A 26965-nucleotide genomic window follows, 5' to 3' on the forward strand; every position below is an offset into this window, starting at 1 on the left:
TTCCTGGCATAAGCACAGTATGATTCCTCATGTCTACCCAGGTTGTGTTTCATGTGGCCACCATGATGCCCACCAAAGAGTCCGATCCAAATTGTAACAGCAAGAAACGGCACATTGGCAACAACTATGTCACCATTGTTTACAACGAAAGTGGCCAGCCCTACAGCATCAATACCATAAAGGTGAATTAAGAATGCTCAAGTTTATCTGCAGGAAAGCTTTGGAACATTATATGCCTTTTGGATCAAGTCAAAATAAAGTCTGGCTAAAGCTGAATAACTGCAGTTACCATTTCCTTCTAGAGTGATAGAGATAATCAGTGAGCATCAGTCCTACACTTCTCAGCTAACTTAAATAAGGTTTTATTCTGTTTAATATTTAATAGTTTGTTGGAGAGGATGGTCAGTAAAAGTTAAACCTATTTTTATTACGAGAAGTGATGAAAACGGTTAATAATTTAGATTTTATTGTCTAGCATTATTATACAGCTGGTCCAGCAAATAAATCTTGGATAAATTGGGTTACTTGATGAAACATCAAGTTGGGTAGGGGATGCCTTGAGTACATACTCTTCCTATAGACTTTTTCCTTTTTCAGGTGTATATGTAAACCAAGTGCAAAGTAGATGAAGATAGTACTTGTAAGTCTTTATAACAGCCTCCTCTTCACTTGTAGGGTCAGTTCAACCACACCACAGTGGAGATCGTGCCGGGTGATCACTCCACCAACAGTGTTGGGGTACTGTGTCGGCCAGAGCTGACAGACTTTGTGGGTGGTGGTGGCAGTCCTCGACTTGTATCTGATACCAATCTGCCCATCCTTGTACGGCAGATTGCCCTTCATGCTGATGTGAGTGTTCAGAGTAATGGGGGGGAAGGAGTTGTGTTTAGTCACAGTTTAACTTCAGTTTGTGGAACCACTAACATAAATGATAAAGGGCTCCTGGTGCAATATAGTAAATACTAAACTAAGTCATGGTGATAGTGGTACTGTATTGTTACAAGTAAATGCAGTAGGATTTTGCCAGCAACAGTTTCCTAAAGTTTGACAATAACAGTAAGTTACAATAGATAGAGTTTCTGCAGTGATGTTTGAATAATTTATTTTTTAAATGAAAGGAAGCATCGGGGTGCATCTTGGATAACATTTTGCTGCCATCTTCATACAACCACTCTTAATTATAGACAATTCTTACTGAACCACTTTGAGGTGAATTTCTAAAACTTGCATATCCGGTCTTACAAAATAGTTGAAGATGCAAATAGTAAACAAACACATACTCACCATTTTATTGACAAGTGTTCGAGAAGAAGGACTCTCCATTTTATTATTGACAAGTGTTGGAGAAGAGAGAGGGACGCTTTTGTGGGTGGAGTGCGTGCCTGGAGGTGGTTGCTACGAGGGGGAAAAATGGCGGGAGGCCAAGGAGCTGCCACTGCTTTGAGAGCCACACACACACACACCCATATCTTACACTTCATGACTTGTTGTTACGTGCCAGGAGAACTTTTTGCACTCTGAACGTCTTCTCATGATATCAACCCTCCTCATTTATTCAGTCTTGGGACTTGCACCAAAACTGACTGGCTTGTCCACCCTAGTGACTGTATTTGCTATTTTTTTACCTGCTCAAGGTTTGGAGATAGTATTATAATTGTACAATCACTGCTTTATCCATTGATGTAAACCCGATTGTTGTTATACAGGCAGTCCTCATGTTACAATGGGGTTCGGTTTGACAGGCAGGTCATAAGTCGAAGTTTACATTTATTTTTAATCATAACATTTCAACTGTCCTGCTACAGATAGAGCTGCTTTCCTGCATCTCCTACCCTCACCCCCATCTGTCCTTGTGCACCTACTTCACCCCCCCGCCCTACATATGGTTGACCCCATTAGCCATGCAACGTTATACAGAATTAACAATGGAGCCACCAAGTTTTGCTGATATGGCAGCCTTTGCCACCTTGTTGCCACTTACAGGCAATTCATGTGCTGAATTTCAATCATTCTAAATAGCAATGACACTTGATATTGATTGACACTTTCAGGGTATTTGTCAAACCTAATGATAAAAACTTATCCTCTCAAATCTTTCAGCTGGCATCAACCATCTGGGAGTCACTGAATCGGCCACCACACAGTCCCTATGCCAGTAACTGGTTGGAACGGCTCCGGAAGATTAGGAAGATCCGACAAATGGTGACTGAGCCGGATGGGACGCAAGCCAACATCATGGATTTCACGGACATGGTGGACGCAGACAAGTGGGACAAGGCTCGGGGTGGCGGTTCAGGGTACTGGCAGCAGTTCCTTGCCTGAGTGCTGTGAACGGGGCCGTGTTTGGTGCAGCTGAAGCCACCTCAAGCCTTGTACAATTGGAATTTATTTGGCACCTATGGATCTATGGTTTTCAGATTTTATTTTGAGATTAACGTCACACAAGATAGTGACAACTTACACTGAAGAATCTATTTTATTCATATTTATCATTGCTCAATGATATATATTAATGTATATTTTTTGCTTAAGTGATTTTATTTTTCTGTACCTCAGATTTGATTTGGAACCCCAAGTGATATATATTTAGGAATTGTATCTGGATACCCAAAGTGTTTATAAACATGTTTTCTAGTGAGACTCCAGATCACTTGTTGGACCTCATCTTCAGCTACCAGTGCACACAGTTTCAGGCATTTGTTCCATACTTTGGGGATTCCCAACTTTGTATGGTTTGTGTTTGTATGTGCATGGATCTGTTTGTGTGAATGCAAAAGTTTGTATGCATGTGAAGTGCTGTTCTTATTCAATACATGTAAAAACAATATGGTTAATCTTATTTCAATTTCCAAAAATCTTGAGTGCCTGATATTCTGCTGACAAATGGCAGTACATGTGCTGTAAATGACAACCCATCAAATCTGGAGCCATTATGAGCTTGCTGCCTCAAGGTGAAGTTGGGGACAGGTGCTTTAGTTGCACACAGCTTTGGTCCTCCTGTTATTTTGCCCTTGAGCCCATGGTGGATATGTCAAAGGCTTTCTCTAGATTTAGGCACACAATCCACCCTTATGTGGAAATTCCTTAGTGACACTATTTTCGACTTCTGAATCCAAATTGACGTCAAAGTACCAATTTCTTCCAGATAATTTATCCATCTGTCAATATTCTCTTGCACAGTTTAGAGACTACATTCATCTAGACACACTGATTAAAGTTCAGATAAAGGCAAATACAGAGTAAGGGGCATATGCTATTGCTGCAAGTATTCAGGTAAATTATATATGATGTGAAAGGACCATTTTAATTGCAAAGAAAACAGTACTAGTAAAATTCATAAAATCTTCAAAATGTATGATATAAAATAGAGTAAAAAAGGAACATACAATATCCTTAACAAAACATTACAACACTAACACCCACATCAGTACATCAGCTGAATGGAGTACTTGCCAGATTTATTTGGTTCTCTGTTCCTCACGGTAACATCAGTCAAATCGGCAAAGTCATTGAGTTCGGGTGCACCAAACTTCTCATCACTCTTCCTGATGTTGCCCTGTACATTGTTGCAGATCCGTCTGATGTGTCGCAGCCGCTCCACCCAGTTGTTGGCGTAGGGGGTGTGTGGTGGGCGTGTCAGCGACTCAAAGATTTTGGCTGCCAGCTGAGAAGGGAGGGAAGGGGAGTATTTTCAGAGCCACCACCTTCGTATGAGGTGGTAAATGATTATTCTCAACTATTTTATTTTTTTGCCATTGCTTTATGTATCATTCATGGATTTATATAAAGATGTCTACCTGTATGACCTTTTTTGTCATTTAGGTCAGTCTTTATGAGGATTTTTTAAATGGACAAGGAATGGAAGATGGTGATAATGATGCGAGTAGGGCAAGGATGCAGTGTATGGACATGAGCAAATAGAGACTTAAGGAAAAAAAAAGTAATCATTGTCCTAAAGGCATATAGTTTTGTAGTAATTATAATCAACAAATAAAACTTCCTCACATTAGAGTGGACGGCCATCTGCCTGACAAGCATGGGCAGGCTGGCGTTGGACACCAGTCGTGCACTCGTCCCCTTCAAGTAGTTGAGCATCTGAGGCTGGCAGTGAAGCTTGACGGTGTTGGTGTCTTTATAGTTGGGTACAATTTCTATCACAATGTGATTGAACTGGCCCTGAAAAGTAGTTGAGACAATTATTAACAATACGTTTTCTCAGCTCCACCTGTCATGGATTTCAACTTTTTCTCCAGGCAATAATAATAATTATTCTTCAGGCAATAATAATCATTATAAGTAACCACAAAATATTGATTAATAATAAATAAAAAAAACACTAGCAATTCTTAAGATTTGCCCATTGTGGTTTTGTGCTGCTACAGAAATATACCCACCGAGGGCTTGGTTTACCTTGATGGTGTGTGGGCCGTAGGGTTTGTCACTGTCATTGTACACAATGGTGACGTAGTTGTTCCCAATGTGCCGCTTTTTTCCATTACATCTTGGATCAGAGTCCCTGGTGGGCATCATGGTGGCCACATGGAACACAACCTGGGGAGATGCAAGCCCTCTCAAACATGTAATAATATATTTCAGCAGACTATACTATTAAGGTATACAGCACCCTGATATTTAAAGATATACAAGGTAGATGGTAAATGGCTGCCAATCTTAAAATGTACTCTGAGGTACACAAAAACTGTTGGTGTTCTGGAGCCATTGGCCATTTCATTTGGTAAATATTTCACCTGCAGTAAGTCGTCATGCCAGATTAGAGTATTTTTCCCATCCACCCCTGATGTGTCCAGGCCTCCAAGGAAGACATCTTGGGACAAGTTTGTCAACTCCACATAGGAACCCAGAGCCTGAAACAATACTCTTCTTACCCCTTCGGGCAAAACAGCACAAGACATTTCTCTACTCATTCTCTAAAAAATTGTTTTCAGTGTAGACTATTACAACTGGTACAAATCAGTCAACCAAGTTTACCATGAATCTGTAAAATCAAAATCTGTAGAAAGGAATTCAAAGCCTTACATAGAGGAACTGCATGTATCTGAGTGAGCCAAAAGAGTTGCTCAGAATCTCCTGCTCCAGTGTCTGCCCCTTGCGCACATACAGCACTCCAATCTTGTGGGTGTCACAAGGCTTGATCAGGTCCAGAAGCTTGAGTGACCGGTGCATCTCCATCTGTTCAGTTGGCAGCAGGACGGGACGTCTGTCATCAGTTGGCATCAAGCCATCGTAGTACAGCTGAAGGAACACGAAGCTGGAAGGAAAAGCATCAATATTGCAACTACATAACTTACTGCTATTCACAATGTACTTTTAACCAAATCTAATTTAAAGATCAATAATTGAAAATAAACATATTATACATATACATATTATCAACATCTTCACATTAGAAAATTAAAAGTAGTAGCCATATATATGGAAATAAAATGGTGTTTAGAGGTAAACTTTTGTCTGCTGCCAGTTCAATGAAGCTGAACTTGTAACTTGTATTCATGCAGCCCTTAGTCTTAGTCACAATACCTTTATGAAATGTGCTCTCACCTTGGTGACAGTGACTCTGGTACTACATCCTCCTCCACTGTACCAGGACTCCGAGCCTCCACATGAGGATGCTCCTTGGGAATCGCTCCTGTTTTTGTTTTAGTCTTCTGAACAGATGAGGCATCACCACCTTGCTTGCCACCACCTCTCCCCACTGCCTCCGCAGGGTCCTGTGAGGTGTCAAGTAATGAAGCAAAAAGAGCAGTTCTTATAAAAAAAACTGATTAGCAATAGCATTTGAGGAATTAATATTATTCTCTTAATTGACCCTGGTCATGGAAAATATAGAATGGAAAATAATAAAGAAACAAGGATATAATGTAACAAAGAACCACAGTGCTAAGCAATATACAAAAAACTACAGATTTAACCCTCTCGCACACCGCAAGTTTCCAATAAGTTTGTTCCACTCACCATCAGGCCCGACCAGCCTTCTTTTGCCGCCGCGATACTCTACCTTCCCAGACATATTTTACCCTCAGATATATCGTACCCCAATAAATTTGGTATCAATGGCTTTATAAAGACTTGTACTCGAACATGCGCAAATAAAAATAGAGGAAAATAAACAATACAAACTCGTTTCAAGTCTCCGTATTGAGTATTGTATTGTTCCCTAGCTAGGCTCGAAATTTTGTGGGCCAACTTTTTTAGCTGAATACATGTTTCGAAGTGGAATTTAGTGAGGATTCCTATGATATCCTCAACATCCTCATACGCCTATTAGTTCCCGAGTTACACCAAGAAAACTTATTCTAACAAATGACGCTCCCAAATTTGACGCACTTTCACTGAAAACTAATTTTTAATCAATTTTTAAAACTTTTATGATGCGTTTTGAGTTATTGTGCGCCAGGACCTTTTTACCCTTGATGACGCGAAATGCGTCATCGTGCTCGAGAGGGTTAATAAAGAAAAACTTACTGGGTTCTCTCTTCCTCTTGTAGCCTTGCCTGGCATATCTTTCCAGAATGGGGAAGGGAGTTCACTTATGTCCCCCAGAGTAAGAATGTCATCATCACTGCTGAATGATCTATTCTGGATAGTCATCATTACTGAAAAGTTGCCTGAAAATATATCAAAAGTTTAACACACATTCCAAAGACTTGGAACAACATATATCTTCATAGTCCTCTGCATGTCAGAGGTGACTAAAAAGTAAAAACACATTCTTCCTTATTGGCATCAAAACCACCTTCCAGAACACAACTTTTAAAGCTAGTTTGTATCACTGGTGCATCTTTGACACTGGAGAATCTTCAACAATATCAATTAAAGCCACTCAACCAGTAGTGTAAAGGTTTGGAATAACAGAATTTTGGCTAGAACATTTGTTAAAATGGTTAGACACAGCAGAAATGTTGAAATGTGGATGAGATGAAGTCTTGAAATGGATGGTCAAGATATGTGAAGTAGCATGGGAGGGGGGGGTGGTGCCAGCAGACTGGACAAAAGCCATCATTGTCCCAGTTTACAAGGGGAAGGGCAGGAGAGGGGAATGTGGGAGCTATAGAGGTATAAGTCCCCTGAGTATACCCAGAAAGGTATATGGAAAAGTTATAATAGAGAGGGTGCCAAGACTTACAGAAGAGAAAATCAACGAAGAACAAGGAGGCTTCAGGAAGGGAAGGGGATGTGTGGATCAGATATTTGCCTTCAGGATGGTAGTAGAAAAAATAATAGCAAAAGGAAAGAAACTATACGCTGCCTTCATGGATCTGGAAAATGCTTATGACAGAGTCGATTGGATTGCATTGTGGGAGGTTTTAAAGATTTATGGTGTGGGAGGAAAACTGCTTAGTGCAATAAAGTCTTTATGAGAATGCATCTGCAGGTGTCAAAATTATTGGAGAAAGAAGTGAACATTTTGAGATAAAAGTGGGCTTAAGACAAGGGTGCATCATGTCACCATGGTTATTCAATATTTATATGGATGGTGTCAGAGGAATGAAGGGCAAAGTTGGAGTAAGACTGTTCGATGAGGGAAGGAGGTGGGTACTGAATTCGATATAGTTTGCTGATGACACGGTGCTCATTGCAGAAAATGAAAGTGAGCTACAAAATTTGGTCAGTGTTTTTGATAGTGTCTGTAATAGGAGAAAGCTGAAAGTAAATGTCAACAAAAGTAAAGTGATGGTTTGTGAGCGAAGTAGAAGTGAGGTTGTAGATTTTGTATGCCCATATAGAGTGGGAATTGAATGTGAAAAAGAATACAAAATAATTTTGAATGGTGAAGAAATGGAGGAGGTCAATGAGTTTAAGTACCTTGGATCAGTTATGTGTAAGCATGGTGGTATGGAGGGAGAGATAAGAGAAAGGGCATTGCAAGGAAGAAGGGTGGTAGGGTCTTTGGGACGAATCATGAATGGCAGAAGTGTGAGCATGGAAGTAAAGAAGGATTTGAGAAATACAATAATAGTACCAACCCTCACATATGCAAGTGAAACGTGGGCCTGGAATGAAAGTCAGAGGTCTAGAGTGCAGGCAGTTGAAATGAGTTATTTGAGGAGTGCTTGTGGTGTGAGTAGAATGGATGGAATGAGTAAAGAAAGTGTGTACGAGCATTTTGGAATGTGTCACGGGTGAAGGGAAGAAGTGTGGAGTGGTGGAAGAAGTGAAGCGACACACCTTAAAGTGGTTTGGCCACATGGAGCGAATGGAGGAGAGTAAGATGACCAGAAGGGTGTATGTGAGTGAGATAGAGAGAGGGAATACTAGAGGACGACCTCCAGTGAAATGGAGGGATAGGGTGCAAGAGTACGTTGGGGAGAGGGGGGAAAGATCTTTGAGAAACTTTGAGCAGGCAAGGAGGGAGTGTCTGGATAGAGAAAGTTGGAAGCTCTTCTGTCGTGGCCATCCCCTGGTGGGAGCTCCTAGGAGCAGGCATCGATGAAATGATGATGATGATGATGTTAAAGACTTCCCCCCCACCTAGCTGGAACAATTCACCACCACCAAGCATTACCATCACCTTGTTTGCTCATTGTCAGTGTCACTGGCTTGAGTGAAAGTTTGTTAGATGAAAGATATTCCAATTCAATCCCAAGATCCTGAAACAGACCATATTAAAATTTTTAAAGTAATATCGAAGCATCAACTGCTACTGGTATAATGGGCCAGGGTACACACCACAAGGCTGCCTCATGTATAGCTCAGCCCATCCTCGGCACCAGCAGGAACATTTATGAAGAACAATAGGCATGCCAGGTTTGAGTCCAAGCTCCTTTGCAACATCCTGAGGTCGTGGGGGCAGCATTGGCATCTGCAGACGTGGAGGCGTTCCCACCGTGAGCACCTTTGGATGACTCTGCCTGCCTCCATCCACCTCTGTAGATACAGATGTAGTGCTGTACTCTTAACTTTTGCCCCTTAGTAGTTTGAGAGAAAAATGCATTGTACTGAGAGTAGGATCCCATGATTTAAACTCAGCATGTCAAAATCAATAATAACAATAGGGAAAATAGTCCAGTCTTTCAGCTTTCAATCAGGAGACCTTAGATGATTTATATGATCAATCAGGAGACCTTAGATGATTTATATGATGAAGTCTTGTAAACACCATTAGAGCAACCACACCTCTGCCAGATAAAATTAAACTGTAGTCAATAATCATGAGAAAAAGATTCCTACTAAAATGGGTTTAATCTACTATGACAAAGCAAAACCAGTTACACGATGTATATTAACAGAGTTAAGGTCAATAATAATACACCAATAGAACAAACCGGCTGCAGGAGCAGCAGCAGCAGGAGCAGGCTTTCTCGGTAGGGGGACAAAGCAGCGCACTTCTTTCCAGTTCCGTTTTTCTGTCTGCAGTAAAGAAAATCCAAGCATTTGGGTTTTCCAAGTAAGTTAGATTTCTTCAGAGGATTGAACGTTCAAATTGAAGAAAATATTTGATGGCAAAGAATGACTTTTTTTTTTTAATTCGATTTTGAGAATGTAGTTACCATGCTCTAGACAAAGTGTCTAAATTAAATATTAGAATAAACTAACGAGTACAAAATATCTTACAGCACACCACCACCTACCAGGTTTTGCAAATACAGGGAGTAGGGACTGTACTGTGTTGTTGCATTCTCTGCGGGGCGTTCGGGGGAGGTGCCTTGAGAGGACTCCGAGGTGAAGGACAGTGAGGCACCTTGAGAGGAGTCGGAAGTGTAGGACAGACCGAGGGAGGAGGTTGGCGAAGACAGGAAAGGTGAAAGTTCTGGGTAGTGGGCAAAGGGGAAGGGTGGGGAGCGAGGGGTAGAGGGAGAGGGCAGAGAGGAGTGTTGTCGACTGGCTGGCGAGGAAGGAGAGCCTTTAGACGAGGGAGAGATTCTGGGGTTGGACGGGGAGGAATGGCCGAAGAGGGATCTTGGGAAGGTTGATGGACGAAGGGGAGGTTTACCCGTAGGCAAGGATTGGGCTGAAACAGTTGGAAGTTGAGACAAAGGAGAATACGGAGGGGAGGAATACCTTGATGAGTCAGAGGGGGACTGTTGTGGCGATGGTGAAGGCTGACTAATGGGAGATGGGTGACCAGATCTGGATTTTGAGGAAGGAGAGGGAGACTTGGAGGAATGGGAGGGGGAAGGCAGAGTAGGTTGTGCTCTTGAGGAATGAGAGAAGGATGGTTGAGAAGGGATGGAGGAAGGCGATGGAGAAGGAGACTCTGAGGAATGGGAGGGAGAACGATGAGTACATTTCGCTCTTGAACGAGAGGGTGATAGTTGAGAAAGGAAGGAGAAAGGCGATTTTGCTGATGGTGGCTGACGAGAAGGGGAAGGTGGGGAAGTAGGAGAGCAGGGTTGGGAAGGGTTAAGGGATGGAGCTCGAGACTCTGAGGAAGAAGATTCTGGTCGGGAGACTGGGGAGGTCTGGGTGGAGTCAGGCCTAGTTGAGCGAGGAGTGGCTTTGGGTGCAGGCTTGGAAACTGGGGAGCTCTCTTTTGGTGCATCATCAAGAACCAATTCATCCATGTTCACCTTCCTTAAATCTGGGGGACCTGTAAAAGAAGCTATATCTTTATGAAGATAGGTAGGCTTTTAGAGTCCTATTTGCATCTCAGGCCACTGCAAGAGTAAAATCAACGTCTATTTCACCAACTTCAGCCATTATGTTGAGGTGTTGTAAGGAACACTGATCACCCACCTTTACTGCAATAGTTTTGACAAATATCACAGACGCCAGGCTTGAGCTGTCTCCCCACACAGCCTGACGTGGTGATGGAGATCAGCTTGTTGCCAGTAATCCAGGTCTTACATTTTCCCTTGACCAGCATTGCCATCGTGCTCGGTCTGTGTTAAGAGTTGAATTATGGATTCTATGAAAAATAAAGAAGAAAGTTCTGTGTAATAAAACAAAATAGATGAACAGGAAACGGACGGTTTATCTTAAATGAAAAAATGGGAACAGATTTATGAAGATCAAGAATAGATTAGCTTTAACTATGAAAATCACTTTCATTCATATTCTAAAACTGTTTTTTTGAAGCAATTTACAGCTCACCTTTCTGATACAGGTTTGCAGTAAGCAAATACGTAGCGAGACATGAGGTCAAAGCAGGTCTCCATGAGGTCTGTGAATACGTGAAGCTTTCGTAGGTTACGTTCCTCCTCATCCAGCTGAGAAAAAAAAATAATAATAATAATCTCAGCACATCAGCACAAATAAAAAAAATTGAGGTTATCAACTAACCCAAAGCAGCAAAAAAAAAAAATGGTCATTTACCTTTTCCTTTAATTTTGCCTTCTCCTTTTTGCTAATTTTTGATTTAACCTTTACTGGGGTAGCTCTTTGCTTGTAAGTTAACACCAAGATTTCAAACTTCTTCATCAAACTCTGAAAATAAAGAATCACCGTTTACACATTAACAAACATCAGCCATTGCACAACACAGCTGCAAAATTCTCAACTCAAGCAAGGAAATATGAACAGCAATCAACGGGAAATCACAGCACACGTGACATAGCTTTGATATAAGAAGGCGAGATATAGCCAAAGACGAGTGGCAACTTTACTTACGGTTGTGATGAACTTTACGATTTGCCTTCTGAATGGGAGGTGGCACTTGAGGAACCACATGGCAATGACATGGAAGGCCAGAGACACAATGTAGTGATTGAACTTGAATGGGTTGGTGTAGGGGATGGCGATGGCAAAGACACACTTGTACTGAGTCTCGACGAAGCTTGAGTACAGCCGAGGGAAGTGAAGGAGAGCTGGGGGAAAACTTATGTACAGGCATCAGCACCCTTATTACATAGGAATAAATACTCAGCCTCCTAATATTCATGTTCATCAAATAACTATATCTGCCAATGCATGAAACCCTTTAAGCCATGGGAGAAATTCACATGGTAAATTAATTGGTTATGTAAAATTATGAAATATGTACCCAGTGATGCATTTCTTCCCTTACACTTATTTTGTGTACGTACTCCTATACATCAATCATGCATCGGCCAATATGGAAATTCACCTTCAGCTTTAAATACTGCCTATAGTGAAATCTCAAGAAACTTTCACCAGTACAGCATAACTTACTGGAAAGGAACTCTAACATGGATTGAGAATGTGTGACGGACTGAGTGATCTTGGCAAAATGGGAGATGATCCTCGTTATCTCCTTGCCCATGGCCTGCGGCATTTCCATCACACACAGGGTTATGGCCTCAATGCACAGCTGACCAGAGTCCTTGTTCATCACACCCAGCTGCAGAGAGCGGATGAGCTGGGAAAAAAAAGTTCGATTATTATGGAAACGGGTGGAATACTGCTTATAAAATCTTGGGGAATGAAAGATAATTACACAACAAACTGCACATTACTCCTTACCTCCTGGATGAGCTGGGAAAACAATGCGTTAGATCATTATGGAAAAAGGTGGAATACAGCATATAAAGTCTTAGGAAATGAAAGATAATTACATGACAAACTGCACATCACTCTACCTTCTGGATGAGCTGAGAAAACGTGTTAGATCATTATGGAAAAAGGTGGAATACAGCATATAAAGTCTTAGGAAATAAGAGATAATTACACAACAAAATGCCCATCACTCTACCTTCCGCTGTGTCATGGAGTGCAGGTATTGGTGGTGGGCAACTAACTGTGCCAGCAGAGGATACAGGTTACTTTCAAACTTTGAGCGTGATAAAGGCTCGGGGATGAAGGTTAGACATTTGGGGTAGTTTAGGGAGGCGTCGTAAACCTGGAAATATCAGAGAACAGAAATCTTTTGTCAACAAGAAAATTACCATATCAAAGTTCTACTCGGCTCTATATAATGTAAAATTCAGTAAAAGTAAAATTATCTTTGGTCCTAATGGAAAATAATAACCCATCTTGTAGTGTTACCATTCTACAGACTCTTGAAGCCATGAGGTCCATCTTGCCATCGCTGAAGGCAAGCACGTAAGTCTTCCAGTGCAGGTTCTCTCTCACGACTCTCACAATTTGCTCAAGTACTTCCCAGTCTGCAGATGAAAGACCAGCATCCATTAGTACAAGTTAATGTTGGATCACTTAAATATGAAAAACTAATTACATCTCCTAATATTAGTACAACATTTGTGCAAGTGATATATTCCCTTAAGCCTGCCGGGAGAGTTTGAAGATGCACAAGGAGGAGCAAAAGAGAAAATACATATCTGGATGATGAATTTTGCATTATTGGTAAAAATCCTAACTGAAAATTTTTGGGAAGTGCTTTGTTACGTTACCTTTTTCCATCTCCAGCGCCTTCAAGAGGACCCTCCCCACATCCCCAAGACAGATAACGCTGACGTCTTCAGCGATGTCGTCTGCCTCGGTGCCACACGTTGAGGTCTCTGGTGTTAAATGCTGCTTTAGTTCTTCACCAATTACTACATTCGAGAACCCATAACTAGTCATAAAATACTTTACTTTGAATGAAGATTAAACAAGATATCAATTGGATAGGTCAGACACAAAGTTGATGGCCATGAAGGTCCAAAAGTTTTAACACGGTTGGGTAAAAGTTTTGACAGAGGAGTTGGGTAAAAAATGTCTAGTTTAACAGTGTAGCCTTGAACTTTCAAATTTCAAGTTAAAAAGGAGGCACAAGACTTAAACTTCATGAAACAAAAAATATGCACTGAAAAAAAATATTTAAATATTTACTCATGCTTCTAATGGAAGAATGAGTATTGGGTCACCTTGCAGCTCCTGGCTTGAGCGCTCCTTGGGGCTGACCACCACGAAGGGGGTGTAGGGCTCAATGGACCCTCTGAGTCTGTCCTCAATTGCACTCAATTCACCAATCGTGAAGCCAAGCTCATTCCTCTCATTGCAGTTCATTCCCATGATGAACAAAAAGACCTGTGAGAAAATGTTGCCACAATAAATTAATCATAATCATGTTAAAGAATTCACAGCTTCATAAATCCTGCTCATTATTCTGCACATGAACATACATGATTACTAGGATATAAAATTGCAATATAGTAAAGGCAGATGCAGTTAAGAGGTATTTGCAAGTCCCTTGGATCAACAAATATGTAATTCTAGCTCAAAACACTTAACATATCTACCAATCTATAATTGCTATTAAATGATGCTGAGGTTAATGCAAATTCTTACCTTGAATCTTATCAAACTTGCTTGCTCTAGTATCTCTGGTTTCTGGTAGTGTTGATCTAAAAATCTTATCAACATATCGTAGATAATGACTGCAAACTTGGACGGTGACTGCCAGGACCTTTTCCGAAGCATGACGACCAAACCAGTGACTGTGATGCTGATGTCGGGTGTGTCTGCCGAGGTGAGTGCCGGACAGTCTGGCCGCTTGTAATTGACCATCAGGAGCTGGTGGAAGTGTATGAAATAAGCAATCAGCTTGTGACAATCTATAGCTTTAAATACTCTGAAGGAAGAGACAGGGTCATAATGTATAAAAAGTCAGCAGTAGTTATACTTAGGGTATAAAAATTCAAGCTACTCAATCATACCTTTGTGAAAAGCAATTAGGCAGAAATGGTTTCAGGAAAGAATAAGAGCATAACATAAGTTTTAAGGCTGTGATATGTTAAACTGACAAGGCCTCCTTACATCCTCCATTAGTCCGAGCAGGTCCTCAACAGCCGGGCAGCTCTCGTATGTGACCATGCTGTCTATCACCGTTACAACCAGATTCCTCACCAGCAGGGAAGGCAGCTTCTCATACCCCACAAAGAGCTTAGTAACAATTGATTCAACAATCACACTTCCATGCTGAGGTCTGAAACACAAAGGTTTTTGCATTGGGTATTAAAAGTCATCATCCTTAAAAGGTAACAAATGGGCTCTGCATTTCCCAGTGTTTAATTTCTCTTCCTAAACACCTGCACTGGATGTTCAGCCATACGTGCTGCCTTGGACAAGCAAAGGGCAGGGCAGGCAAAGGTTCCAGATTTGATAATTATTTTTGAGAAATTTGTTTTTGTTGAGTCTGATTCATCTGCTGTAGGAGCATACAAGGCTGCTGTGACCACCTCTAAAGTTAGTGATAAATCAGTAGCCTATACACAGTTAATTATATTCAAGTAGAATATTGAAGTTTTAAATGGATAATCTCAGGATTTCAAAAGCCTACAGCCTGGTTTCCCTTTGCTTCTCTTATATCACTTGACTAAAACATTACAAGCCACTTTACTCACAACCATGCAGTGCTGCCTCACACTACTCAGGTTTGTCATGCAGCACACCAGTATGACTGAAACACAGCCATTTAAAGTCATAAGAGGTTTTACCTGTAATCAAGATAAATTTGGTGGAGCACCATCAGAGCCTTCATCTTCACCTCGTCTCTGGAATCATTAACAAAATACTTTTTCACCAAAGCATAAAGATTTTTGACCCAGTTGTTCTTTGGAGGAGTGGCCTTCACTTTTAGATTATCTATGACCTTCATCACAGACGGAACCTGGAAAACAGGACAAGCAAAGCTCAGGTTTATGACAGAGTAAGGCAAAATTAAAAAGATACAAAAGAATTCTCATAACACAAACTAGAAAACAAAAAAACAAATGTATTTTGCTGATTTTAGAAAAGTTCCTCAAGGATCTGTATCATGTTCAATTAACTCTAGAACAAACTATAATTATCATGATCACCTGGCATAGAACAGAAGCTCCTCGCTGGCTGTTGAAACCAAATTATAAATATAGTGTTGGAGGGCAGAATTTCCCCTTCAAATATTTTTAGATTCCATACTCCAAAACATCAATTACTCATGGTTTGATAAAAACAGTAATCTTACTCATTGTCAGAGAAGCATACAGCACTCAATTTATGTAGGGTTAGGACACTACTGTGAGGCCACCTGAAGGAGAACTTACTGGCAGGTGGCGGGCGGCTCTGTCCATCAGATTGTGAAACTTGTCAATACTTCCATTAAACTGTTTGTCCTCTATAAAATGTTCCACGCCGCTCATTGCACTTCCGAGGACTGCATGGATACTACTCCTTTGCTCTCCATCCTCCATCCTCTCTGAAAAATAACAAAAAGCAACCACTACTTAGGTAAAGGTACAGTTTGGTAAAAAGCTCTTAATAAAAAGAGTTCTTAATAATCATGTATACATATTTCCAGAGAAACAACATCACAAATCTGGCGTGGTACCTAGGCCCTTATACGATTGGCTCAAGACATCAAGTGCAAGATTCCACTCCCTTGAGGTGAGCTTTGGCAGGGGGTGAAGCAGCAACCGCAGCAGACTCAGCGAGACCTCATACAAAACCAGCACCTCGCGACTCATTGGAGAGGCCTCGGACAGACTCTGTAACAGGAAATTGTATTTGCCATGGGATCTATACAGACAGACTAAAAAACTACTAACTTAATAGAAGTAGATCATATCTTCTTCCCTTTTTGTATCATATTAAGCACAGTAAGACATATATTCACACACGTTTTCTCTGCCCTCTCTGGCCTCAATCCTCAGAAGGCATATGGACAGTGATGGGATTCAGCTGGTTTGCACTGGTCGCAAGAACCAGTTCTTGGAATTTCTTTAATCCCGAGAACCGGTTGTTAATGTTAGCTTAAATCAGGGGTTCTCAATTTTTCCACCATGAACACCTTTTACTTATAACTTTTTTTTGTAATTGCAAACAGTTATTATGAAAATGTTAGCACAATTTTATTATCACAACTGGTAATAGTCTAATGAATAACATTTGCAACTACACAAACATTTTAATAGTCATCAAGCATATACTGTCTGCTCAGTATTAATTATGCTTTAACCATTATTTGGACTTTTTTTTTTAAAGTTGGGAAAATAACTAAAATCAATAATTTCAGAATTTCACTTGCTAAGACTGTAGCATGTGGCAACCCAAAGATCAATCTTTGCACTTATATCAGGCCAACCAGCATGGTTTGCTTCTATAGACTGTGATAGTGAGAGAACCTGTTGGTAGCGAGTCCTGGAGTAAGAGAACCTGTTCTTAAAAAATTGAATCCCGCCACTGCTTATGGACCTGATGGAGTGCCTCCTATTGTCCTTAAAAACTGTGCTTCCATGCTGACACCCTCTGTCTGGTCAAACTCTTTCGCCTCTGCCTGTCAACATCTACCTTTCCTTCCTGCTGAAAGCATGCCTTCATACAGCCTGTGCCTAAAAAGGGTGACCGTTCCAATCCCTCAAACTACTGTCCTATAGCTTTACTTTCTTGTCTATCTAAAAGCTTTTGAATCAGTCCTTAACCAGAAGATTCAAAAGCACCTTTCCACTTCTGACCTTCTATCTGATCGCCAGTATGGGTTCCACAAGGGGCGTTCTACTGGTGATCTCCTTGCCTTCCTAACCGACTCTTGGTCATCCTCTCTTAGCTGTTTCAGTGAAACCTTTGCTATTGCACTGGACATATCAAAAGCCTCTGAAAGGGTCTGGCATAAATCTTTGCTTTCCAAACTACCCTCCTACGGTGTCTATCCTTCTCTCTGTACTTTTATCTCCAGTTTCCTTTCTGGCCGTTCTATTTCTGCTGTGGTAGACGGTCACTGTTCTTCCTTTAAACATATTAACAGTGGTGTCCTACAGGGCTCTGTCCTATCTCTCACTGTCTTTCTGTTGTTCATTAATAATCTTTCCAAAACGAACTGTCCTATCCATTCTTACACCGATGACTCCACTCTGCATTACTGAACTTCTTTTAATAGAAGACCCACCCAACAGGAACTAAATGCTTCCAGGCAGAACGCTTAGCCTCAGACCTTACTATTTTCATTTGGGGCAAGAAGAACCTGGTGTCCTTCAACGCCTCACAAACAGTTTCTCCACCTATCCACTCTACATAATTTTCCAGATATCTATCCCCTGTTCTTCGACAACACTCCACTATCGCCTTCTTCAACACTAAACATTCTCGGTCTATTCTTAACTCAACATCTCAACTGGAAACTTCATGTCTCTTCTCTTACTAAATCAGCTTCCTCGAGGCTGGGTGTTCTGTACCGTCTCCACCAGTTGCTCTTCCCCGCACAGATGGTTTCCATTTATAGGGGCCTTGTCTGCCCTCATGTGGAGTATGCATCTTACATGTGGGGGGGCTCCAATGACACAGCTCTCCTACACAGAGTGGAGTCTAAGGCTCTCCGTCTCATCAGCTCTCCTCCTCTTACTGACAGTCTTCTCCCTCTTAAATTCCGCTGCCATGTTGCCTCTCTATCTTCTATCGATATTTTCATGCTGACTGCTCTTTTGAACTTGCTAACTGCATGCCTCCCCCACTCTTGTGGCCCCACTGCACATGACACTCTACTCATGCTCATCCCTATACTGTCCAAACCCCTTATGCAAGAGTTAACCAGCATCTCCATTCTTTCATCCCCTTCACTGATAAACTCTGGAACAGCCTTCCTTTGTCTGTATCTCCTTCTGCCTATGACTCGACTTCTTTCAAGAAGAGTGTATCAAGACACCTCTCCACCCAAAATTGACCTCTTTTGGCTACTCTTTACTTTTATCTTTTAAAGGAGCGGCAAGTAGCAGGCTTTTTTTTTTATACTCTTTTTGTTACCCTCGAGCCGTGTCCTCTGATGTAAAAAACACACAAAAAAAACTATCATATACACAAAGGGTGACTGTAACCATCATTCTAGTTTAGTACTTTGATATGAAAAGCCTGAGCCACAAAATAAGAGTTAAATCACTTACGTCACACATGGCTTGCATCAGTTCTCGTTTCCGGTACTTGAGCGAGGTGAGCTGCTCTATCCCGAAGGTGAAGTAGGCGCAGAAGAACATGGCACTCCTCACCAGCTGGAAATCTGCCCCTCTGTCAATGATCCGCATCAGCATATCATAGGCTGTGGAAGCTTCAGTTGTTGCGAGAATGTTCCTCACAACCTGCAAAATGAACATGTGGCAGCCCCATCATGCAAGACCTGTGAAATTTGCTTGGAGAATCAAATCATGAATAGGACACAAATGCCTGTTTCCCTATGCAGTGGAGAGCAATCAAGAGGGACATATTTTACTCTCTCCGCAGTTCTAAATAATGGTATGGAGTCTGTACCCCATCTTTCCCTTGAACCAGGCGTGGATTCAATATTTTCACTTTGTAAAGGATCTAGCCGAGCAAAAATAAGTGGAGGACTTGTGGGGTGAAATATTCAAGAGTAGGGCTGCATATGGGAATAATAAATAGGAAATTAGTAACTAGGAATGAATAATAGGTTGGGAGAAGTTATAGTTTCCTCATGTTGATCCCACTTAATACTTCATTTGAAACTCCATGTGACTGCATTAGTGCCCTGTACAATACTTGATGGTGGTGGTTTAGTCACTTGATAGCAGTCTCCATCATTGGTCTGTATTAAATTAAATCTATTACATTTACAAAACCAGGTACAGACACTAGATAGCCATCTCCCTTATTGGTTTGTAGTGATTAAAACCCATTACATTTATAAAACCAGATACAGACACCAGATATTCTCCATTACTGGTCTGTACTGAACTAGTGATTAAAACCCATAACATTTATAAAACCAGGTAGAGACATTAGATATAGGCACTCAGATGACATGGCCCACACCTTGCCTCACCTTGACAACCCGTTCGGTGAGGTGGGAGACGTTGACGAGCCTGCACATGCCAATCAGGGCAGTGGACAGGACAGAGGAGGGCAAGTACCTGTAGGCCACCACTGTCTCCAGCACAGTCATGCACAGAAGGGCCTCCTCCTCGTCCTCGGCACTATGCATCTTGCGGATAACTTCCCTGGGGTGGAACGAGGAGGTATTTTAGATGTTAGGGTGAAACAAATGGATATGAGAAAGCTTGTGCAGGCAATACAACTGAAATATTACAAAAGGCAAGCCAAGGAAGGTTGTTACAAGAGCTTTAATAAACTGATAAAGACTGAAAACATTGAAACACACAGAACAAGGTCTGCAAACACTGAAACATTATAGAACAAGTCAAAGAAATGATTTAGGCAAGTTTTAAAAGATACATTGAATGCACAGACTTATGCAATAGAAGAATATACGCCAGGGAAGTTCGCTACAAAAGTTTTAACGAATTGATATGTGAGCAGACTGCAAACCCTGAAAACTTATAGAAACACAGTAAGCCAAGGAAATTAATTAGACAAGCTTTGAAGATACTCACGTACACTACAAACGTTTATATAATAGAAGAACATGGGCTAAGGAAATCTGTAACACACTAAGCAACACAAACATTTACTCCCATTACCATCCCTGCTTATACCTCTTTCAGCAGCATACAAGAAAAGAAAAACTACACTACAAACAGCTGAGAGACTAATATAAGCCAAGGATATTAGTTGCTCTAGTTTTAAAGACAGACTGCAAACACAAGAGCAATCTATGACCCAAGAAAATAAGTAAAAATATCCAATACAAGCAATTCCTTCTATAACCACCTCAGTCTAATATGCCTCTCCCAGCAGCATATAAGAAAAAAAATCCTTCAAACTACACTACAATCCACTTACTTCACATAGAACTCAACGATTTTACAATCCGTATAGGCTGATTGGAACTTGATGAGGTTGGTCGTGAGTTCCAGGGCTTCCTTCTTGACCGGGGACTTCAACAGGAGCGGCAGCCATTGGGCGTATATGGGGCCGACCTCATGCTCCACGCTGTCCATTCGCCGGCCATCAGACAGGACGGCACGGAAGAAATTGAACCTGGCAGAACACGAGGCCATTAGGATAAAGGAAAATGAGGGTAGGTAAGGTAAAGGCAAGGGCAGGGTTGGGAAATGGCAGCGGGAAATGGCAGGGTGAGGAAGGGTACGGTAGAAGTTGAACCTTGAGGAACACGTGGCCATTGAGATAAAGGAATATGAGGGTAAGTAAGGTAAAGGGCAGGGTAGGGAAATGGCAGGGTAAGGAAGGGCACGGTATAAGTTGAACCTTGAAGAACACGTGGCCATTGAGATAAAGGAAATGGAGAGTAAGGAAAAGTGAAAGGTAAGGGAAAGGTATAGAAATGGTTGGGTAAGGGAAGGTAAGGAGGAGCAGGCAATCATTGAGGAAAACGAGGGTAGGGTAAAGACTGGAAGAAAACACAGCCACTGACCCCAAAGAAAACGATCGAAGGTAAGGTAAGGTGCAGGTTAAGGTAGGGAAATGGCAGGGTAAGGTAATGACTTCTTTTTATCAACGCGCCGATACTAGACTTTACCAACACCTACAGGGTTTCATGGTCCTCCTCAGTGTAAGACGATTTGATATGGTTTATGAAGATCATCCTTATGTTGCCCATTTCCTGTTCCCCATGGGCATAGGTGGTCAGCATGCGCAGGGTGGTCATGCGGGCACGAGGGGGCATCTTCTCCACGTCCAGGAGGTCCTTCACGAGGCACCACACCTTTTCTATGCCATGCTGGAGGGGGAGAAGGGCAGAGGAGCACTTATGACAAGGCTTCAGTAGAGGTTTTAGGTATTTCCAGGGGTAGATTTATGACCCTGATAAGGTACACCTTCTCAATACCGTTCTGGGGGAGGGGTGCAAAATAGCATGTGGAAATTATTGTAGGGCCATATTCCACCCAGGTATACATTTGATAAGGCTTTCCTAGATGTTTGGGTGTTTCCAGGGGTAGCTTAATATATGGCCCTGATAGTAGTGTTATGCCGGACGTGTTACTTGGGTTCCGTGTCGCCGTCAGGAGACTACGTGAGAGGGAGATATGTAAACACTTTAGTGACTTTACACAGCGTCTGTAGTTTAATATTCTTCTTTAGTAGTACACTTCACTCGGACTCTTCACTTACCACTAGCTTACCATGACTGGGGCTAGGACTCCTCTCGCCCTCTTCTCCTATATATATCCAGAACAGTACAGTCTAGAATGTTACAGTATATTTTAGATCATACAAGAACATGTAGCAAAAATATACGCGAGTTGGCAAAACTTCCCGCCTGGCGTCTGGCCGCGCCCCACGGGGCGCGGACGGCTCGCCTTGCTCCCCACCCCCCTGCTCGCTTCTCCCGGAGCCTTCTAGAGGCCTATGGTCGCCGGGGGAAGCTTCCAGCACAACAGTAGTATGACAAAGCTACTGTGCCATGAACGTGAAAAAAAACCCTCATGAGAAGGCGATTAATCTCTTTTTTGGCCTTAGGAAGTATAGTTTATGGGAGTCGAAAACCTAAACTCCATGGTGAAGTCATATCTATATAGCTTTGAGAGATCATATGCTTAACTATCATACAACCTAAGCTATATATCTGGCTGAATCACTACTGGATATTGCATAATTTTAAGCATTAGTACTGTCCCTTCCCCTATATCTCATTTTCTGTCTTTCCGGGAGGTTTGGAGGTTGGTGTTGGGAAATTATGACAATTAAAAGAGGAGTTGGTTAAGTAGGGAACAAAATGGGGAAAGGTGCACAACGTAAATCTTAACCGTTTCCACTCGAAAAATGGTATAAATGCAGAACGTCTGTTATTCGTTTCCACTCGCAAAATAGTGTAAATAAGTATCTGTTAACAATAAGTATAGCTGAATAACGTTAGTATTGAGGTTATGGTAGATTTAGGAGGAAACTGACGCATGCAGTTAGGGCGAGTACAACAATTTGGTAGCGTAAGCGCTGTTCTGTTCTCACCGCGGCACGCTGTTCAAACCGGGACAGTGAACGTCGCGCGCGCGGTCTAAGGATTTACGTTCAGTCGGTGAGGTGCCTTTCTTAGTGCCGAGCGAATTTCCCGTCAAGTATACCCAGCTTAGAGAACCTCCTGCCCTTCTAAAAAAAAAATTACCCCCGGCCAGCCAAGAACTCCCTGCAACCCTCAAGAAAGGTAAGGGAGCCATAACGGCCGCCTAAATTTACCCCTCAAAGAGATTAGGGTTAAGATTCGTTTTAGTACCGTGCCAATATCTCATTACCTACCTTATGAAACATCAGTAGCTTTTCATATGTCTTTTCTACAAACCTTCAACAGTTATGGAAACTCAAAATCCAATTCGAGGGCTTTTTTTTTTACTCATGAAAATAGGGAATAATGATTACGAAAGCGCGTCGCCTCCTCTGGTTAGAATGGGGGGTCGAGGGGGGCGCAGCCCCCTCGTTAGCAGGCCGTAAAATTCGGTTGGAGTAGTTTAAATATACTGCCCCACAGTCCTTACATGCCTAAGTGCCGCCCCAGGGCAAAGTTCTCATTTCAAGGAAAATAATCTCTCAATTTGTGTATGCTCTCGTTGAATCTTGACACTACATAGGTAATATCTATTTTTGCAAACCTCTGAAATTCTGAATGCAAGCTTTAACTTAGGGTAGGCTTGCCTTGTCTATTAGCCTAAAGAGATTAACACCTTGTGGCATGAATACACATTAAATACCGAACTTCTAAGTGACTTCATCTATCGGCATTATCAATGATCCGGCAAAAAATATCTTAGAGTAGAAAAAACCCATATTTACCTAAGCAGCTGGGAACAGGCTGTTTTCGGCAGTGCGCCAAAACCGCAAATCAGCTGAGCATGGGTAAACAAATGAAACAGAAAACGTAGGTATTTCGAGTCAAACTTAATCATGAAAAAGAAAACTTGGGTATTTTGAGTCGAACTTAATCATGAAAAAGAAAAAAAGTATTTTGAGCCAAACTTAAATCATTTTTTTCATGTAGACATTTAAGATAATATTGGCTTGCGAAATAATCACAGATTTTAAAATTTGTATTTAATGTCCCTACTGCAGAAAGGATAAGTGAAAATATTTCATATTTTGTTGATTTTAATGCAAAAATTGTCGATTACGGTAAACTATTCAGGCCCTCTTTGACCGTTTTATTATTATTATTATTATCATTATTTCAGCCTTGTGGGCGGCAGGTCCAGGCTAGAATTGATGCCCCCCTAAAATTGCTGCCCCAGGGCATATGCCTCCCCCCTGCCCCCCCATGTGAGGGCCCTGCTCCCCAACCCTAAACCCTCTGCGAGCTATTTTGCGGCTGCGGCGGCGGCACCGTCGCCGCGGCCGCCGCCAGAAGGCGACGCGCTTTCGTAAACATTATTCCCTATTTTCAAGAGTAAAAAAAAAAAAAAAAGTCCTTGAATTGGAATTTGAAAGCGTTTCCATGACTGTTGAAGGTTTGTAGAAAAGATATATGAAGATATAGTAATTAATGTTTCATAAAGTAGGTAATGAGATACTGGCACGGTACTAAAATTTATTTTCACCGAGATGGGATTTACAGTGTGTCTTAACTATGGCCCAGGAATGAATGCACTATATAGCTTGTATGAACTAGGGCACACCAAGGATAAGAGACCACAGAGGTGAGGCCTTGACCAAAAAGGAGGGCCGGAAGGGCAAACTGTGGCTATGGTCATACTGTGGAGATTATTATAGTTGAATTGTTACTAATATAGTCACTTGTGCAGTATAATGACTATGCAACAATCAACGTCGTCAGTTACTTCTTCGTTAAGTACCCAGAGAGTGAATTAAGGGCAAACCGTCGCTATGGTCATATGGAGAGTACTATAGTTGGATTGTTACAAATGGGGTCATTATTGCAGTATATGGGAATGGTAATATTGGTAGAGATAAAAGGAAGGGGGGTATAAACGGTTTCGGTGTCAAGTGAACATCAAAGACTTGTTTAAGGTAAAGAGGGGACCCACGAATCTGCGGGCTTGGGTGCGAATCCTGATCCAGGGAGTCGGGGCGCGAAGCCGAACAAAATGTCGATTAAGTGATAGCGGGAAACCTCTTGGGTACCGCCCGATGTGCTATCCGTGATGTCATCGATTGATGACGTCAGCAGCGGAGACGTTTCAGTGAACTATCCTTGTCCTCGTCACAAACCACTGACACACACCAGTAGCCACTTTGAATTGCCTGTATTAACTCTTACTCGCTGTGTGAACGTTTTTTTTTCTTTTTTAAAGTAAAGGAAGCAGCTTAGGCCCCCCCCCCAAAAAAAAAAAAAAAAAAAAAACTAAGAATCAAGACTGAGTTCGCTACCCGACTCGTTGGAGGTAAACTATGGAGTCTAGAGTATAACCTTCAAGACTCTTAGGTGTAAAGACATGCATTGTTACAATTTCTCCCTCTGATTAGAATCCAATGAAACTAATACTGTTGGTGTGCGAGGCAAACTTAAGTATTATTGTCATCTGGCCGAGTTATATAATAGATTACAGTAAAAAAATATGTGAATTTGATATGTCGCAAACTTATCCCTGTTACATTAGATAATTTCTCCCACCCTTAAAACTTACGCTGTATCTTAGTATATGTCGAGTCAGTCAATAACTAGTGGTGTTAGGTACCCATTCGTAACTAACTACCATTTGCTAGCGCCTACAACTTTACCTCCTCAATCTTCTGCGCCTTAAAGATGTCCGTTAACGCTCCCACGGTGCGGAGGCGTGTGGAGAGGGATGAGGTGCTGCTGAGTCCGGCCTCCTGCTCCTTCGTCAGCGAGAAGGTGTTTGGCGTGGCGGTGGTGACGCCCCCGGACTGAAGCCATTTTTTCAGTTTATCTGGGAAGCTCTTCTCCCGACTCATCTTCAGCTGAGATATCGTGAGGATCTGTGGAGAGCAAGGCGCCGGGCATTGGACTGGTTCCCTTGTGCTGGGCGCAGCTGTTCGTGAATGTGCTTCGAGCGCGTTTCATTCGAGTCAGGAAGCTTCAAGTCGAGTTTGGTGATGTAACCGACGCAGCCAGTCGGCAGCGCCCGAGGCGTTCCCCAGCTTACAGTGTTTTCTAACTTGGTTCGTGTTTTCTTCCATAACCACGGCCTGGAGCTTCCTTTTAGAGGTAAAGTAGATTAAAGAGACTGTCTAGAACGTTACGAGTGAAGGGAATGGTGGGTAGGTGTTATGAGATGTCCTTAAACAGGCTTGAACATGCAGCCTTGGCCGATAACGCGCCTCCACCTGCATAGCTACTTGCTAGTGTTGCCCATCCACGTCCTTGCAGGGCCGTTCAAGAAGTGTATCAGATCGTTGTCACGTTTCGGAACACTCGGCCAACAATAACTGTCCATGAGAACAGATAACAGGAGGGCAGCGTGAAGCCCATTCCGGCTCCTCACTTATCCCACCCCTTGAGGGCTTGTTACCATCTGTTGACATGCCTCGCCATCTCCCACTTGACGAGGCAGGAACGTGGGGACACGCCGCTGCTGGCTAGGGCGGCGTGATGAGGGTGAAGGGCGGGGTGGCGAATATTGACTACGGGGGCATCATGGCGAGTTGGGGGAGGAGAGTCAGGGACGTATTTTCCTAATACGGATGTAGCAGCAAAGGTCATCATATCTGTTACATACATTGCTGCCTTGCTACGGGAGAATGCTTACTTTCAACTGATGACGTAGGAGCAATTGGATACTCAAAGATGCGACTAACATTATTAATACTCTACTTCCGTACCAGTCAATTCCCGAGAAGTGGGGAAGTCGGCGAGGGGTGAAGGCAGGCATTTCTGAAGGCATTCAGAAATAGAGGATGGTGTAGCCTCGGTGTAGGGAGTGACGTGAAGGTTTACTTGAGGTGAGAAGCAGGTGAAGGGATGTTGGGAGAGGTGTTCAGGGAGGAGGGAGGCGAGATCAGGATGGGATGCATACAAATGGTGGCAAGTGGATGAAAGCGACAGAATGAATATATGCTTATGTTGAATTATGGATTTGTACTTTTTTATGGTCACATGGAACATTATCTGATCAATAGATCCGGTAAACTGAACTAAAACTAAACTAAACTACACACAAACTTGGCAAATGGGGTTACGTATTTGTTTTCTTCATTAAGGCGTCGAGATAATGGGATATTTGCAATTGTATGAAGCAGTATCAGTTCTTTTACGGTGTTTATTAATGCATAGCTCGTTATTATGGCGATTTAGACTTGAGAGGAGTTGCGGGTTGGTCACTAGTGGTTGTGGGAGGCGCTCTGACTCACAACCCAAACGACT

General features: G+C 42.1%; 2 protein-coding genes across 5 annotated transcripts in view; one reads left to right on the top strand and one right to left on the bottom strand.

Annotated features, from left to right (window-relative positions):
• Positions 1 to 2827, top strand: part of LOC126984568 (tuberin-like) — a 35460-nt gene extending 32633 nt beyond the window's left edge. For all 4 annotated transcript variants that reach the window (XM_050838287.1, XM_050838314.1, XM_050838304.1 and 1 more), the window contains 3 exons: positions 42 to 182; positions 676 to 849; positions 2101 to 2827. In XM_050838287.1, the coding sequence (XP_050694244.1) occupies positions 42 to 182; positions 676 to 849; positions 2101 to 2322 (537 nt within the window). In that variant the 3' untranslated portion in view covers positions 2323 to 2827. The remainder of the gene's footprint in view (positions 1 to 41; positions 183 to 675; positions 850 to 2100) is intronic.
• Positions 2828 to 3290: 463 nt separating this feature from the next.
• Positions 3291 to 25614, bottom strand: LOC126984580 (tuberin-like). The gene is made up of 29 exons (XM_050838322.1): positions 25363 to 25614; positions 21228 to 21418; positions 20521 to 20718; positions 19604 to 19778; positions 18711 to 18902; positions 16169 to 16325; positions 15885 to 16036; positions 15297 to 15469; positions 14617 to 14785; positions 14149 to 14373; positions 13725 to 13887; positions 13269 to 13376; positions 12904 to 13022; positions 12611 to 12757; positions 12091 to 12277; positions 11569 to 11765; positions 11275 to 11385; positions 11053 to 11168; positions 10696 to 10841; positions 9591 to 10549; positions 9285 to 9369; positions 8689 to 8886; positions 6484 to 6626; positions 5560 to 5729; positions 5038 to 5269; positions 4749 to 4865; positions 4411 to 4551; positions 4006 to 4176; positions 3291 to 3664 (listed from the first exon to the last, which is right to left on the bottom strand). The coding sequence occupies exons 1-29, from the start codon at positions 25555 to 25557 to the stop codon at positions 3425 to 3427; spliced, it is 5577 nt and encodes a 1858-aa protein (XP_050694279.1). The 5' UTR covers positions 25558 to 25614; the 3' UTR covers positions 3291 to 3424.
• Between the last annotated feature and the right edge of the window lie 1351 nt (positions 25615 to 26965).

This window comes from Eriocheir sinensis, chromosome 5, assembly GCF_024679095.1.
Source record: "Eriocheir sinensis breed Jianghai 21 chromosome 5, ASM2467909v1, whole genome shotgun sequence".
NCBI classification, from domain to species: domain Eukaryota; kingdom Metazoa; phylum Arthropoda; class Malacostraca; order Decapoda; family Varunidae; genus Eriocheir; species Eriocheir sinensis.